The 18160-nt window shown below is 39.6% G+C and overlaps 1 protein-coding gene across 2 annotated transcripts in view; it reads right to left on the reverse strand.

Moving 5' to 3' along the window:
- Nucleotides 1-17223, reverse strand: part of MOCS1 (molybdenum cofactor synthesis 1) — a 35034-nt gene extending 17811 nt beyond the window's left edge. The window contains exons 1-3 of one of the 2 annotated variants that reach the window (XM_051996892.1): nt 17004-17216; nt 1717-1849; nt 870-1037 (exon numbers count right to left, since the gene is read on the reverse strand). In XM_051996892.1, the coding sequence (XP_051852852.1) occupies nt 870-1037; nt 1717-1849; nt 17004-17126 (424 nt within the window). In that variant the 5' untranslated portion in view covers nt 17127-17216. Of the gene's footprint in view, nt 1-869; nt 1038-1716; nt 1850-17003 lie in introns of both variants that reach the window. The other variant, XM_051996893.1, reaches the window with a different exon arrangement.
- Between the last annotated feature and the right edge of the window lie 937 nt (nt 17224-18160).

Genomic DNA, 18160 nt, shown 5'->3' on the forward strand with positions numbered 1-18160 from the left:
ACCTCTAATCCAGAGCCCTGCCCATACTATCTCTCCAGAAAGATATGGTAAAACTGAGGTGTGGGGACTCTGAGGGGAGAAAGATGGGGAGGAAACTGGCACCAGAGTTTATGGGGTTCAGGATAATTCTAATAGAGCCTGATTCCCTAATACAAGGCAATACCCAGGAGAGCTCAGCTCCCTCAAGGAAACCATTTTCTTTGAATGAATGTTACCAGTATCCCCAAGAGAGTGCTGAAGGAGAGAGGAGGAGAAGGGATAATAATAATCATAGGATTTACAATTGGAAGGGGATCTTAACAGATGAAGCAGACAATCTTCTCATTTTTATAGATGAGGAAATTTCAGCCCAGAGAAGGGAAATTATTTCCTTAAATTCACAAGATGGTGAGTAGCAAGAGTAGGGTTTGAAGTTGATTCCAAATCTAGCGCTCTTGTCACTATACAAGGAAGATTGGAGTGAAATGCTATCAGGATTTTAAAAAGTGGGCAGAGCTCAGGATGAAGCCCAAATGCAAGCCAAGGAGCTAAGACGTAGGGGAGGGTCGGGGGAGCAGTGCTTTTTGGTGAGGGTGAAGGCTGGAAGCACGCAATGTGGGGTGGAACTTGTTTTTTGGGGTATATGAGCAGATTTCAAGGTTGTTGTAATAGCACCAGGTGGCTTCTGCAAACAGCAGCTGTAGGCTTTAAGTCACAGGACAAGCACACGGCATATTTTACAGACACTTCTGGAAAGTGAAGGGCTAGAAAGTGTTAGACTTAGCCCAGATATCCACTACACCCAATTGGATGACTGTGTCTGGAATGAGAAAGGAGGGAAGGCAGTAGCAGGGACAGGGGGTGAAATTCCAGATTCAGCCAGGACTCACCCACAATGTCTAGCACGTCTGGTCTGATGAGAGGCTCCCCACCAGTGAGCCGGATCTTGTTCACCCCTTCCTTCACAAAGAGTTGGGAAAGGATCAGAATCTCCTTTGTAGTCAACAGGTCAGCCTTGGGAGTCAGTGGGACACCCTCCTCAGGCATACAGTACTGACCTGGGCAAGGGCAAGGGGGAAAGTGGGGAAAGTAGTCAGGTCCAAGGCCGCCTCAAAGAGCAATTTTCTATTATCTCCAACTCTTGTGCTTCCCCCCACTACAACATAGTCACAATCTTCACCCTAAACACAGCTACAAGACTGACTCAAGCCTTATGTGACCAACCTAAACAATCTTTTTTTTTTATTCTGAACTTAATAAAACAAGCATTTATAACATGGCAGAATAGAAAAAAAAGATGATTGGATATAAAATTGCATCTGCTATGTACAACCTGATATTCCTGTAAAAAATATAGCAAAATTATCATGTAACTTTTTTGTTTTTCCCCTTTTTTTCCTCCCTTCCCCACAACCATGGAGATGCCACAGTCTAAATCTTACTCTTAAAAATACAGTCTTACTCTTTGCTCTAGCCCTAACCCAGTCCTAAATTTTATCCCTTGTATTAAAATGTTGATTATTGGAGTGAGTAAGTATGGAAGCTCCCTGTTAACAGTGATCAGTAAAAGTCATGAATTCTTGTCTGAATGGATGGAAGGCTTCCTAGAGGAGACAAGATCTGGGGAGTCATTTAATTAATGGAATAGATGTTTGGCTATCTGGGATGGGAGCAGTAGAAAGCTAAAATAGTTTCAATGGTGGGAGGGAGGGAGAGGAGCAGAAAATGCCAACTTACAACGAAGGTTACATTTCTCAGTGAGGGAAATGCGCAGGTAGTTGTGTCTTCTGCCAAAGGTATCAGTGAGGAAAGCAGAGAAGGGGGCAGCATGATCTCGTAGAAACTCCCTCCTCCTGGCTGGGGATAGTGCCTGCAAAGATAAATCAGTTGGTATACATTAAATACTTAGTACGTGCCAGGTTCATTGAGGAAAATGAAGAAAAAGAAGGGTTAGATTAAAGAAGAGAAAACCTGTTCTAGAATGGTCCCAGATTATCTTCTTAATTAAATCAAAAATTGGGGACATTAATGCATTGTTAGTAGAGATGTGAAATGATCCAACCATTCTGGAGAGCAATTTGGAACTATGCCCCAAAAAGCAATAAAACTTCATATTCTTTGATCCAACATCATTCCTAGGTCTATATCCCAATGAGATCATAAAGATAGGAAAAGGATCTACAGATACCAAAATGCTTATAGCAGCCTTTTTTGATGACAAAGAATTGGGAAACTGAGGGAGTGCCCATCAACTGCAGAAGGTCTGAACAAGTTGTAATACATGAATACAACGGGATAGTATTGTGCTATATGAATTGATGAGCAATTAGATTTCAGAAAAAACCTGGAATGACTTATGTGAACTGATGCTGTGTGAAGTGAGCAGAACCAAAAGAACACTGAACACAGTAACAGCAAGATGACAAGCAAGAGTGAGTGCTTGCTCTGTTCTAAGTTCTCCATAAAAGTCTTTTTGGCCAGTGTACAACTGGCATTCAAATAGATCAAAGCATACTGTTTTCATCATTTTGTGTGTAGTGTGGGTTTTTTCCTTTTGTTCCATTTCTTATTTCAAACCATGACTAATGGGGAAATGTTTTACATGATTGTACATGCATAACCTATATCAGATTGCTTAGAGTCAGAAAGATTCATCTTCCTAATTTAAATCTGATCTCAGACACCTAATAGCTTTGATGCCTTGACAAGTCATTTAACTGTTTGCCTCAGTTTCTTCATCTGTAACAAAGTAACAAGGAAACGTGGAAGGGAATCTTAGAAGGAAAGTTATCATCTCTTGCAGGTAGCTAAGTACCACTGGCTTGCAATGACTTACCTACTTAAGTTCTAAATAGTTGCCTAAAATGCTGAGAAATTAGGTGATTTCTCTCAGTAACTATTAGGATCTTGACTCAGGTCAGAGTGGACCTCAGAAGCCATGTAGTCTAACCCCATCATTTTACAAATAAGGAAAATGTGATCTAGGGATTGATGTGATTTGCCCAAATTCACACAAAAAGCTTAAACTCAGAGTGTCCAGAGCTAGTTTTCTTTTCATTTTACCACTTTGCCTCCTTCCTGACTCAAAGTCTACCACTCTATCAAATACAAATAGTGTCTATCATTATTATATTACTATTGCTATAATGATTATAGTCATATGAAGACAGTGTAATTCAACAAAAATTATCTTGTTATCTGCATTGATGAAAGGAATACTCCTACCTACGAGATCACATATCTTTGAAGTACTGATCTTTGCAACTGGTTGTGTCTAAGCCCATTTGGGGTTTTCCTGGCAGAGGTACTGGAGTGATTTGACATTTCCTTCTCTAGCTTATTTTACAGATGTAGAAAATGAGGCAAAGAGTAAAGTGATGTGGCCAGGGTCATATAGCTGGTAAGTGTCTGAAGCCAGATGCTCTATAGTTTGTAACTAAAAAGGCTTTGAACCATTGTCTCATAAATCCTCTTCACAGGAATAATGAGGTAGGGAACACAAATATTACTGACGTCTTCCAAAATCAATGGTTTCCTACTATTGTTGTTTTTGTTATTGTTCATCCTTCATTCTTGAAGAGAACTAATGACATCAGGAAGGTGATATCTTGACTTGTAAGTGAATTGTTTTTTCATGAGGTAGAGGTGTGCAGTCATCAGCTCCACTCTCCTCTTCAGAATTATTGGAATCCAGTGCTAAAACACAGGTCAAAACAACTGGCACTGGCGGCCCTAGATGCAGTGGGTAACCTTGACTTTTTTAAGCTAAGATTTTTTCTCAGATTTCATTTGTTTCACATCAAAGCTCCCTCCCCTGGCCACTACTTTCCTGTATGTGTTATCTCTTCCCTTGATGTGACTTCTAAGAAAATAGAATGGTCCTCTTTGATAACAAAGGATGAATAACAATGATTGTTTCAGTGACATTTAATTGTTTGTGACCTTATTGGAGATTTTCTTGGCAAAAATACTGAAGACGTTTGCAATTATCTTCTCCAATTCATTTTACAGATGAGGAAAGTTGGATAAATAGGGTTAAAGGACTTGCCCAGGATCATACAACTAGTAAATGTCTTAGTTTGAGTTTGAATTCATGTTTCCCTGACTGATTGATTGAGACAATGTCTATTCAATAATTAAAGGCTAGAGAAGAATTGAGGCAAAAAATAGCCTAACTTATCTTCAGAAAAAAATCAGTCTGGGAGAGGAAAACCTTTCTTGCCAAAACAGAAACAACTGTTTTTGACATTCACTCTGCTCCATCAAAACCCAAATAATGAACAGACTTCCCACTGTCTATCACATAAAGGATAAATGCTTAATCCTGGCAGCCTACTTCACTCCAAGACCATCTCATCAGCTGTCCTGATAAGGGGACTGGACAGAGTACTCTGGAGGACTAAAGCTTCTGAAGTTCTAATTGATGAGTTCCCATGTGTGGGCCAACTATACCATGCTCTAGCCATCCTTCACCTGCCATTTTCTAAACACCACCTGAATCAGAGACAATGATACATTGGATCAAATCAATACAAACAGTGCTTCAGGAAAGGTGTCTCATTCTATTCTTTTATGACTCCACTCACCTCCTGTCTGATTGTTAAGTTTTCAGCAAGAGAATACCTTAGAAATCAGCAAAGATTACAAATCAGAGTTTAAATTATGATTTTCTTGATAGTCTAGGCTCAAGAAAGTAATGGCAAAATGTTAGTAATTTGGATTAAAGTTAAAACCTTGTTGTGCTCACATTGTCCCCAGAAGACCAGTTGTTAAACCATGTAATTTACCAGCACATCCCCCTGCTTTTAAGGGGCAACTAGATGGTACAGTGGATAAAGTAACAGGGTTGGAGTCAGGGAGACAGACATGAGTTCAAACCCGAACTTAGACATTTACTAGTTGTGTGACTCTGGGCAAGTCATTTAACACTATTTGCCTCAGTTTCCTCATCTGTAAAATGAACTGGAGAAGGAAATGGCAAACCTCTCCACTATCTTTGCCAAGAAAATCCCAGAGTCACAAAGAATCAGATATCACTGAAACAATTGTTATTGTTTATCTTTTGTTCTCAAAGAGGACCATTCTACTTTCTCAGAACTTACATCAAGAGAAGAGATAACACAAATAAGGAAATAGAGATTAGGGAAGACAGTTTTAGTGTAAAAGAAATGAAGGACACAACAACAATGTCTGCTTATAACTCCAAAATAAAATTTCTCTCCCTAGCTACTACTCTCCAAAAGGTGTTGACTCCTCCTGGCAGAATTTAAGCTTTTTGAAAGCAGGGACTGGTTTGCATATATATATATATATATATATATATATATATATATATATATATATATATATATATATATTTAGTGCTTAGCAAGATGCTTAGCATTATTAGCATTAATAGTGATTTTTTTATCCATTTATTAATTCAACATCTGACATTACTCCTGTCTTACGTAACTAAATTAAATATATTCCACATTCCAGCCAAAATAGACTGCTCTTCATTCTCCAATCTAATTGTGCCATTAAGTCTTCACTCCCATCTCACCATTCCTGGAATGGATTCTTTTTCATTTCCATTTTGTTTAAATCTCTCCCTTTAAGGATCAACTCAGATTCCACTTCTAGGAAGCCTTACAACCTCACTCCTACTGTCAGACTCAGCAATCTTTTCTTTCTCAAATTCCTCATAGCATTTTTCCTGGATCTTTCTTTTAAATTTCTCCTTCCCTCTTCCTTATATCATAGCTGGTTGTGTCTATCTTTCTCATTTAAAGTTAATAATCATAAACTTAGAACCATAAACATGCATTCATAACACAGTACTCCTCATACCCTTTGATTTAGTGGTTTCACTACTAGGAATATATGTACCGCAAAGAGGTCTTTAATGGGTGGGGTGGGGGGAGGAAAAGAGGAAGAAGACTTAATCTATATAAAAATACTCCCAGGAGTACTATTTATTTGTAAAGGAAAAAAAAAGAACCCCCAAAATAAATTTTAAAAAAACCTAAAAAATAAATTAGGTGTTCACTGATTGGAGACAGATTGAAAAAAAATGTTTTATATATATATAGATAGATAGATAGATAGATAGATAGATAGATAATGTTCAGTCATTTCAGTCATGTCTAATGCTTTACTACCCCATTTGCCATCTTGGCAAAGACACTGGAATGGTCTGTCATTTCCTTCTCTGACCCATTTTATAGAAAAGGAAACTGAAAAAAACAGGGTTAAAACATTTTCCCACATTTATACAGCAATAAGTGTCTGAAACCAGATCTGAATTTAAGGAAGATAAGACTTACTTTCTACAAATCTATCATTTATCCACCGTATCACCTAGTGCCCAAAGGAATATCACTATACCATAACCCCCCCCCAAAAAAAAAAAACAAACAATGGCCACAAGATTTAATGGATAAAGAGTTGGCCATGTGTGCAGGAAGTCCTCAGTTCAAGTTATGAAAAGTCCGTTAGGACTGACATCATTGAAGAACAACAATAATACTGGGAACTAGACTAGTGAATTCACCCGGTCTTTTTTTTTTTTTTTTAAGAATCAAGTAGTATGAAGAATTCACAGAAATTCACCTGATATGACTCCAAGCAAAGAAAGCAGAGCCAAAAAACCCCAAAACAAAACATGTGAAGGTAGCTATAATCATGTAAAGTCAACAATAACAGCAACAAAAGTTACGTTATATAACCAGAAGCAGTTGAACAGGATCAAGAACAAAAGGTCAGTTTGGTACTACTATTTAAAGTCAAAACACTCATGTTTCAGATTGGGTTAAAAATTAATAAATAACAAGTTTCAGACATGTGAAACTTTTTATATTCCTAGTTTTTTGCTTGCTTCCCCCTAAATGTTCATTTTTCTTATGTTCCCAGTTATCTATGTGACTATAATGATAAATGTTATTCTAACTTTCATTCATGTGTCTTCTTTAAAAGTATGCAGGGATCCATACCACAAAAGTTACTAAATTCTAAATATCCTTTACCTTAGGATACCACCATTAGACCCATATTTCCATAGCTATCAAAGAGAGAAGAAAAAAATCAAAATGGACAAAAATATTTAAGGTAGCTCTTTTTGTTGTCACAAAGAACCAGAAACTAAGGAAGATGCATATTAATCTGGGAGTGTCTTAAACAAATTATGATGAATGCAATAGTATATTATTTTACTAAAGAAACCTAGGAATAATTATATGAACTGATAATTAAGTGAACAGAGCTAAGAGAAGAATTTCTGCAATAACATTATCAAGATAGACAACTTTGAAAGCCCTAACAACCCTGATTAATGTAATAAACTGACATGATTCCCGAGGCTACAGAATAAAACATGCTACCCATCCATTGAGAAAGGAAATGGTCCCATGATACAGAATAAGAAATACATTTTCAGACACAGCTAATTCAGAAATTTGTTTTATTTGGCTATGCATGTTCACAAGAAGGACTTTGATTTTCCTTTTTTTTTTTTTTTTTTCAATTGGAATGGAATGGAAGGAAAGAAGGAATAGGGATAGACAAACACACAAAAAAAAGGAAATAAAAAAAATAGTTTTTATTTTTAAATGCACAAAAGAGCAGAGAAAGAAATACAGTTACAGATTAAACAATTTTGAATGTTACAATGTTAAAAGAAAAATAAGAAGCAGAAAACAGAGATCCAAAATTTGAACATAAATAATCCTCTTCTGTAAAACCTTCTATATGGAAACATTCTCTTTATCTAGTATTTAAATTGAGAGTTTAGAAGAAAACAAAGTTGAAGCTTTACCTATTTCTCCCTTTCTTTGATAACACAATGTTTTGAACATTGCAAATATTTAATAAATTAGAAAAAATTTTTTTTTCTTTTTTAACCTCCTTTTGAACACATGCCCTTCTCTCAATTAATCACATTATTTCTCTCCACACATTCTATGATCCAGTCTCACTGACCCACATACAACTTTCCATCTCCTCTTTCTGTGTCTATATAGTGTGGCCCTATGTCTGGAATGTACTCCCTCACTTTCCCTTTTTCAAATCCCTGATTTTCTTCACGATGTAATTCAAGTGAGACCTTCTACATGAGATCCTCCCTGGTCCTCTTACTTATTTGTCCAAAGCTAGCTTATATCTGTTTTGTTATACTTATTCACTAATATGTTCCCCATTAGAATGCAAATTCCCTGAAGGCAGAAGGACTGTTTCATTTTTGTTTTTATGCTCATTGCTTATCACAAAGTGTGGCTCCTAATAGATAGCTTAATAAATGCTTACAATTTAATTGACTTGGCCCAGTTCACTTCAAACCATCGGACTTCAACTTCAGAGTTCTTTCTATTATAGTAAGTGATAGACCATATGTAAAGCATTTTGAAAACTTTAAGAGGCTATATGGAAGCCAGATGAAAGAAAAGGAGGAGAAAGAGGAAGAAGAGGGAGGAGGAGAAAGAGAAAGAGGAAGAATAAAAAATGATGATGATGATGATGATGAAGGAAGGAAAGAAGAATGGAAGGAAGAAAAAGGAAGAAGAGGAAGAGGAGGAAAATGAGAAAGAGGCAGTATAGGAGGAAGAGAAGGAAAAAGGAGGAAGAGAAAAACGAGGAGGAGGTGACAGTAGTTATTTCTCATCTCTGTACCTAAAAATTTCTACCATTCCACTCTTGTCTCTCCTCCCAGCAAAGAAAGATTTATTTCTAATTGTAGAAATACAAGCTCGCTTCTTGCACTCCTTAACTACTTCCTATCTCTAAGTTTCCAGACTCTTTAGCCCTAAAGAGCTATCAGGGCAGGAGCAGGGAGGACCCTGGAAGGAGGAAAGGGAGAGGCAAGCAGAGGGTTAAAGGAATTAATGGAATTTCAGATATAAAAGGAGATGGGAGTTCAGGGAGTAGGCAACAGAGTAGGATCCCATCCCAAATCAATCATACCTTTGAGGTCAGGCCACCTGGCAGAGCATCCAGGATGTGAGGTTCCTGGACTTTGGAATAGTATTCTGGTTGGTCTCCCTGCCTCAATTTTTTCCTCATTTCACTCCATTCTCTACTCAGCTCCCAAAACAACCTTATTGCAAACCTGACCATGCTACACTTTCCCCCTCAACTCAATATACTACAATGGCTCCTATTACTTCTAGGATCAAAAAAAAAAAAAATCCTATTTGGTTTTGGAAAATTTTCACAACCAAGTCCCTTGCTATATTTCCAGTTTTCTTTTTCTCATTTACACATGCCATTTGATTTACTGACATTGGCCTTCTTGTGGGTCCTCCATTTTCTGACTCCATTTCCCTGACTATCCACTTGGAATTTTCTCTCTCCTCCTCTTTATCTCCTGGTTTTCTAGACTTCCTTCAAGACTTAATCAAATCTCATTTTTTACAAGAAGCCTCTCCTACTACTCACCAATTCAAGTATCTTTTGAGATCATGTTCCATTTACATTTCCATTAGAATGGGAGCTCCTTGAGGATAGCAATCACATACATAGTAAGGCAAAATCATTGTTAGCTGACTGACTGACAAATCTAGACTTTCTTTCCCTTTGTGTCTCATCACATGTTTCTGGCTTTGTCCCCATCATCTTTCCTGATAAGAAAGAGCTGTTGTTGCTAGTCTGTTGTTTTTCCCTTGTTTTTGATGAGGACAAATGACATCCCAGATGATGTCTCTATTTGTACATGAATTGAATTTAATCAAGGCAGATTTGCAGAGTCATCAGCTTTTCTATTCCAGAGTCATTAAAATCCAGTAATAGGATAAAAGTTAAGATGACTGGTGATGGCCAAGGTCATCTTCAATTTCTGACAAGCTTTAAGCTTGTCACAGTACCTGTTTCAGCTGCCTTTGTGGCTGTTGGAACAATCTGTCCTCATTTACCCATTCTTCCAAGGGAAAGTCTTCACATGCTCGGGGTAGACACCCCTCTAACTCAGCAATGGGTTTGGAACCTGTCAATTAGCTTCTATTGGTTTAGCCTAAGACAGTCTGTCAGGGTGTGGCTGCTGAACATGCTTCTTGGAGCCTTAGGTAAGATTTGGGTGAAAGGTGCACTTTAAGGTTGGATGAGAAGCTCTGAAAAGGCTTCAGCAAGCCTTTCATACCAGAAGTGCTAGTCCTTCTTGAACACCCCATATACTCATCCTCATTGCCAAGAAGTAGAAGGAAGTACAGAAGAGAGCTCGAGGGTAGATATGTGGTGCAGGAAGGGCTAGGTACTAGCCCTGTAAAAAGATGAGTTCATTATTATTCATCTTCACTTACCCCTAGAAGCAAGTATCAGACTCAGCTATTAAGGAGTTCAGAATTAGGGATAGGAAGAGAAAAATGGAATTATCCTTGCTCTTGAGTTTATGTTCTATTGAGAGAGAAAGCAACTTATGAAGCACCTGCTATGTGTCAGGCAGCTAGGTGGCTCAGTAGAGACAGTGCTGGTCCTGGAGTCAGGAACACCTTGGGCATTTTCTGGCTGTGTGACCTTAAACAAATCATTTAATCTCCATTTGCACTGATCCACTGGAGAAAGAAATGATACTCCACTCTAGTTATCTTTGTCAAGAAAACTCCTTATGGGGTCACAAAGACAGAATGGCTGAATGACTGCAACACTGTGTGCCCTGAAGAAGCTTACAATCTAATGAAGGTCATATACATACATAAATATATACAAAATAAATGCCAGGTTATCTGATAGAAAGAATCACTGGTGGGAGGAGTGTGAGAAAAGAATTAGGAAAGGCTTTGATGACACTAGAGATTCTAAAAGCTAAGCCTAGAAGCAGAGCCCAGAGTCAGTAGAGCATGTATTCTAGGCAGTTATTCAGCTGTGTCAAGACCTCATGGACTAAACTGTCCAAGGCTGTATTTTTTTTTTTTAATACTAGAGTAGTTTGCCATTTCCTTCTCCAGTGGATTACGGTAAATAGAAGTGAAATGACTTGTCCAGAGTCACATAACTAATATGTCTCTGAAGCTGGATTTGAATTTAGTTCTTCCTGAGTCAAGCACCCACTCTTCATACAGGAGTAATTGTTGTTTGTTGAGTTGTTTTTCAGTGGTATATGACCTCATTTGGGGGTTTCCTTGGTAAAAATACTGGGATGGCTCGCCATTTCCTTCTCTAGTTTATTTTACAGATGGGGAAACTGAGGCAAACAGATTTAAGTGATTTGCCCAGAGTCATACAGCTAGGAAATATCTGAGGCTGGATTTGAATTTAGGTCTTTCTGACTCCAGTACCTGCTCATTATACAGCAGTAGTAGTTGTTGTTTGTTGAGTTATTTTTCAGTGGTATATGACATCATTTAGAGTTTTTTCCAGTGGCTAGTTTTGAGTGGAGAAGTTTCCTTCTCCAATTCATTTTATAGATGGGGAAACTGATTTAAGTGATTTGCCCAGAGTCACACTATTAGTAAAAATTTGAGGCCACATTTGAACTCAGGAAGATGAGTCTTCCTGACTGCAAGCCTAGTGCTCTCTCTATTGCACCACCTAGTTACCCAAGGTACAGGGGAGCTGTATGACAAGCAGAGGGATGAAGATATTATGTCAATGAATGTCAAGTGTAAAGAACAGCAGAAAGTCCAGTTTTCCTGGGCCATAGAGTATGTGAAGGGGAGTAATATCAATGAGTTGTGGTTAAAAAAAAAAAAGAAAGAAAAAAAAAAGAAAAAAAATACATTAGTTGGGTAAAAGCCTAGAACATGCAGGATATGAGCAATAATCAAGGTTTGCCCCGGGCTGTGCCTGAATGACTTATCACAGTGTAAAGAAGTTACTCCAGCATTCTTTACAGGTGTCCTAACCCAGAACAAGGCAGCCATGAATCCATTCCTTTGTTACCAAATGACTTCACCTCAGGGTGTACTGGAGGGACTGGGGTTTTTCTGTTGGCATGGCCTCTAATGCCCGCTGGGGAGAAAAGCACCAAGTCTGCTCAGTCTGTGCTGGTATCCAGTCCCTGTACCTGGCCATTTGGGGGATTGTGGAGATGCCTAAGGGAGATCAAGGAGACCAAAGCTATGATTTCATTAGTAGAGGACAACCCCTCCATCAATATAGATTGGTTCTTCCTCTGCAACCAGCAGTCTTTAAGTTAGGTTAAATGTCTTGCTCTGACAATAAGGGAATATATGTCAAAAGTGGATTTGAACCCTAGGAGGCAGCTAAGTAGTTGAGGGAATTGGAAGACCTGATGCTTACTTAGCAGTATGATCCAGGGCAAGTCACTATTTGCCTCAGTTTCCCCATCTGTAAAATAAACCACTCCAAGATCCTTGTCAAGAAAATCCCATGCACAGTTATGGTCCACAGAGTCACAAAGAGTTGGACACAAGCAAACAGCAGACTTGCACTTAGATCTTCTTATTAATGAAGTTGGTTCTTCAATACTCTGCTGTTTCTTTTCTGTAATATAGGTAATAATAAATACTTGTTGAATAATAATTAGCATATATTGTGGTGACTATCAATGTGATTAATCCTTTTGCCAGACTTTTTTGCATCTCATAAGGATAGGAACTAAGTGTTTTCTAAATTTTGTTATACTTTCTGTGATGAATATAGTATTTTGTATACAATATGCATTTAATAAATGTATGTTGAATGAGTGCCACTATACCTATCTCATGGAGGGAAGAAGAGTTTATATGATTAAATGACACATCTAATAAAGGTGTCTTTTTTTTTTTTTTTGGAGGTGGGCAGGTATGGGTTACTAGAAAGCTCTAGATAACTGAAGGGGGAAATCAGGCTGCTTCCCCCATCCTTTCAGATTCTCCTTTGTCATTTCACTAGCACCAGAGCTAAGAATATTTTGTAGTCAGGGCATAGATTACTACCTCATCAATTAATCAGGAACTAAGAAGAGGAGGGGAGGTAAAGGGAGCTTAACACAGTCCATCATCTGGTAGCTTCCTGTTTTAAACAATTATTGCTAACTAGATGTTAATCTCTATTGTTATAGGCAGCTGAAATTCTTCAAGTGATGTTAGCATTCTCTAACTCAGGAGTTCTTAATCTTTCTATAATATGAACCTCTTGGATAGTATGATAATGCTCATAGACTTCTTCTCAGAATGTTTTTAAAAGCATAAAATACATAGGATAACAAAAGAAACCAATTTTATTGATATATAATTATCTGTATTTATATTTTAAAACTATGTTTATTGAACTCCCAAGAACTCCTGCTCTAAATTTTGAGCCCTGTATCTCTTCCCCCTCCTCCTCAATACCAGCTGTTAAACAAAAAGGACCTAAAGTTATCCAATTCATGGCAATCCTCAGGGGCTGAACTCCAGGCAAGGTGAAGAAGCCAGTGTTATCCTGGACACATGCCCACGTTCCTTCCTCCTGAGCTCTCCTTTCCAAATCCCTGATCTTTGTCTGAACAACTTGAGCCAAGGATCCAAGATATCTAGGGAATTCATGTTTATTCCAGGGTTTGGGATTGTTTGTTTCTGCTTTTTTTTCCCCTCTCTTCCCTTTAAAACAGCTATCCTAGTCTCCTACCTCCCTCAGGGCCTAGGTGTCCCACTCCTGATTCTACCCTGGAAGACAGATTAAGCCACCAAGAGTGGAGAGAGTTTAGGGGGTGGAGGGAATAGGAAAGTGAAATCTAAGAAACCAGAAACTAAAGAAGGTGAGGAAGCCAAGGGAAATGATTCAGCAGGAAGGGAGTAAAGCAATAATGAAAGGCATGGAGGGCTAGGGAAATTTCACTTGAGGGGTACAACTTGTGGTTTACTCAGATTCTGCTATATTCTAACTCCTCCTATCCCCATATGCCCAGATAAACTTCTGAGAGAGAGACAGACAGAAACAGAAAGACAAACAGAGACAGAGAGAAAGACAAAGAGAGACACAGACACACACACAGTGACAGAGACAGAAACAAAGAGAGACAGACAGAAAGACAGAGAAAGACACACATACACATACACGGATGCAATCACATATATAAGAAAGCAAACATTCCTCTCTGACTACCAAAAAAACCCCAAAATCTAACCCAATACGCTTAATAACTTTGAACTCCTTGGTGTCTTATCCTTACCATGTTCCAATAATCCCACCGTAGTAGTTCCCACCCATTCTAACTTAAAACTAGAGACTCAGGCAGTAAATTATAAATGCATAAATACTCCATTTTGGCATTTTCCATGCCAAATTCCCTGTGGTTGCAAAGACAGCAGGACCAAACCAGGGAGTGTCAGGTCCAAAGGGTAGTGACTCTGAGCTTGCTTCCCCAAGGGCACAAGAACCAAAAAGAGGAGAGGAGGTGAAATAAGGAACCAGGCCCCTAACATACTAGATCTTAGATCACTACTGTTGGGATTTCAGACTCCCATGAGGCCATGTACCCACAGACCAAGGCAGCTTACATCAACACTGACTCAAAAATTTATATATGTAAAAAAGTTTCTTCATGCACACACAATGGGGGCTTCTTTCTTTTGAAGATAAACAAGCATTATCTCTTAGTTACAAGTAACTCTCAAGATAGCTGTGCTATAGATTCTCAATACTAAACTTTTAAAGACCCAACTCTGCCACTAATTAGTTGTTACCCTGGATTACCTACTTCAGTTTTAACTAGTTAAGTAATTCAGTAACTATTTAGTTAGTTTTACTCCTCTGAGATTCAGTTTCCTCATTTGCAAAAAAGATATTCATTGAAGTCCCTTTCTAACTGTAATACACTACACATATATCTATATCTATACAGCTATATATCTTGAATGTACATAGTTGTTTGCATATCTCCATCAGAATGAGGAGGCTAGGGACCCTTTCTTTATATTTTTAGTGCTTAGCATAGTGCCTATCACATAGTATTGACAATAAATGTTTTATTCCCTAAATAACTAACTATAGCTGGTTTTCCCCCAATGCTAAGTGTCCCCATCATCTTGGTGGGACATATATAGCTACAGGAGACCTACTGTGACAGCCATAAAAATCCTAACCCTACAGATAGCTCCCTCCTCTGAAATCCTACTACATATGTTGATATACACACAAAGATAATTAGCAACAGTAAATAGTACATGTATAAGTGAATGAATATAAGTGCATATATAAAATAACAATATATAATAAGTGCCCAAGAAGCAGGGCAATATGTAGAAAGAATTCTAGATCTTAGTCAGAGAATCCTGGGTTCAAATCCTGTCCCTCTTATGTAGATCCTGTGTGACTCTAATTAAGTTGATTAACTTCTCTGGACCTATTTCTACTTCAACAAAATGAAGAGGTTGGACTAGATAACCTTTATATCTAAGGTCTGATAGTCTTTCTGAAACTGTTTCCTTTTCAGAAGAATGAAGAGGCTGGAATAGATGATCTGTAAGGCCCCTTCTAACTCAGAAATCTGTTATTTTACTATAAAATATTAAGAGTGGAGACTGTCATATTCATTTTTATATCCTCTACTCCAGCAACTACCCATAGAACAGTTACTCAATAATCTCCTTTAAGATAGGCAACAATTATTTACCCAATTTTTCTTGACAGAATCTTGTATTATTAAACAATTTGAGAAATTGTTCAGTTGTTTTAGTGATGTCTGACTCTTTGTGAGCCCATTTGGGGTTTTCTTGGTAAAGATACCGGAGTGTTTTACCATTTCCTTCCCTAGCTCATTTGACAGATCAGGAAACCAAGGAAAAAAGGATTAAGTGACTTGCCCAGGATCATTCAGTTAGTAAGTGTCTGAGGCCAAATTTGAACTCTATGAGTCTCCTGACTTCAGGACAGGAACTCTATTCACTGTAGCACCTAACACCTTAATAGAAAGAAAGGAGAATAAAGAAAAAAAAAAAAAATAAAAGAAACTCAGGGCCTTGAAGGAACTTCCAGTTTGGTGATAAAAGTCCATGCTTTTAGGGTCTCATAGGAGTAGCACTACCTGCCCTCTGATGGTTCACCATGTGATGGGAGAGGAGCGGAGACAGCGCTAGTTTAGGAACTTGTGAAACTTCTGTCTTGTTCTGCCCAACTGGGGCCAGAGGCTAGTAACAATATTTACAAAGTTCTTAGCACAAGTGCCTGCTGCTCTTTGGGACGGTGACCAATTAGCTGGGGTCTGAGTTAAGAAAGGACACACACACACAAACACATACAACACGCAAGCACAGGGACGTTTTTAGTCTTTTTGAGAGGGTAGCTCCGAGGCACATTTCCCCACGAGGTGCTAGCCTTCTATATGCATTAGTTGTGTGGAGTTTGGCTCTACATCCAAGTAAGGGGAGCAGCCCTCTCCATTACAGACTACCCCCGAACAGGAAGGGATTCTCGCCAGAGGAATGGGGACTTCTCCCCGACGGACTTTACTCCTTCGTTGCTTACCTGATAAACTTTTCCTGTCAATTTAAAACAAATCCTCAAGACAAAGTATATTATGTAACACCACCCATAGCCTTTGTCTAATCAGAAGAGTACTTGGCAAGGGGGAACGTTCCCCAAACTGTTAAAGGGATAATGGGGTCTTTGCTCCGAGCAGCGCAAACCCTCTTCTTCCCTACGGGAGAAAGGTCTGGAAAGAGAAAGTACTATTTATGACACCAGGCAAGACGGAGGCTTCAATGAAACGCGGGGCCATAGTCCAACACCAATCTACAAAGTCTCCACAGTCCCAGTTAATCAGAGCTCCGGGGAAACAAGCAACACTCCCATCCTGCTTTATCTCAGATACGGAACAAGAATTGGAGAGGTCAGGGACAGACGGGGTTTGGACCCCAGGGTCTCCGACCCCCCTTCTAGCAAAAGTCGGCAAACTCTGAAGTCCAAGGGTTTGCAAAGCGGCTGGGGAGCTCCTTCCTTACCTCCCCACGCCCCAACCCCGCCTACTGCGTGCATCCATTCCTTCCTGACTCCTCCCCACTTCCTAAGGGCTCGGGGGTCGCCCGCACGAGAGGGCAGGCGCTGGTGGGGCCGGGCGTGGGGGCGCATCTCTCCGCAGGGCGGGCCGCCACCTCCCCGAGGGAACTTTGGATGCCCAGAAGGCGCCAGTTCACCTGTGCTTCTTGCAGAGCCGGCTCCCCGCTCCGAGGCAGCGTCACGGGGCCCCCTGAGCTGCAGCTCCTGCCGGCGGCTCGCAGGAGTCCCCAGACTGACCGGGACACTGACCGTGCAGCCATGGGGCCAGGAGATACTCAGTCCACTCCTCGACCAAGGACTCCCAGCGACTAACTGAGCCGGGCTAGCTCAGTTCCTATGTACCCCGGAGAGATCCGAATTCTGGAGAGGCGGGGCGGGGGCGAGGCCCGCGCAGCCAATCAGTAACCAGCGCCGGTGCCTCAATGCTTTCTGGGACTTGTAGTCCCAGGCTCCTTTAAACTGGGGCAGGACACTTTTCAATACTGATATTGACTCCGAACTGAGACTACGAGACTTTGGTGCAGATTATAATTCCTGCAGATTATAATTCCGCTGCCTAGTTTTCATCAAGCACCGGATGAATAGGTTCCTGCCCTGGACTGTGCGTTGGGCTCGTTAGGGATTGACGAGAGTGCCCTTTACACCCACGCAATGAGAAACCGGTCCACGCCTAAAGAGAAAGGAAAAGCTAAACCAAACCCTTACTCAGGCAGGAACTTAAGGTCCTCGAAGGCAAGACTTGTTTTTGTTGTTTTCTTTATGCTTTTACTTGTATCCTTAGCGCTTAGCACGGTACATGGCACATAATAGCCGCCTCTGGTCCTGGCCAGATTTATCACACTGGGTGAATTTGTCTGGCGAGCCTTCTGTTCTTGGGAACCAGTGTAGTTTCATCGATAGAACAATTCACGGGAGTTATTTAAATACTGACGTTGACATTCATCTATTTAACCCCAAGTGGACAAGACTTCACCTCATCCCCGAGAATCAATTGCCTTTTCCGTATGAGGTGGTGGTCATGGTGAACTAGATGATCTCCATCCATCAATCAATCAATCAATAAGCATTGATTAAGGAGCTGCCGTGTGCCTGGCGCTATGCTGAGCAAAGAGCACACAAATAAAAGAAAAACAACCTCCGCTTTCAAAGAATGTATGTACTAATGAGTAAACAACACGCAAACAAATATATACAAGGCGAGCTGTATAAAGGGAAATTGGAAATTATTAACATAGTACTACAATTCAGAGGGTCGGGGAAAGATTTTCTGTAGAGGTAGGATTTTAGTTGGGAG

This window comes from Antechinus flavipes, chromosome 4 (assembly GCF_016432865.1).
Source record: "Antechinus flavipes isolate AdamAnt ecotype Samford, QLD, Australia chromosome 4, AdamAnt_v2, whole genome shotgun sequence".
Classification (NCBI taxonomy): domain Eukaryota; kingdom Metazoa; phylum Chordata; class Mammalia; order Dasyuromorphia; family Dasyuridae; genus Antechinus; species Antechinus flavipes.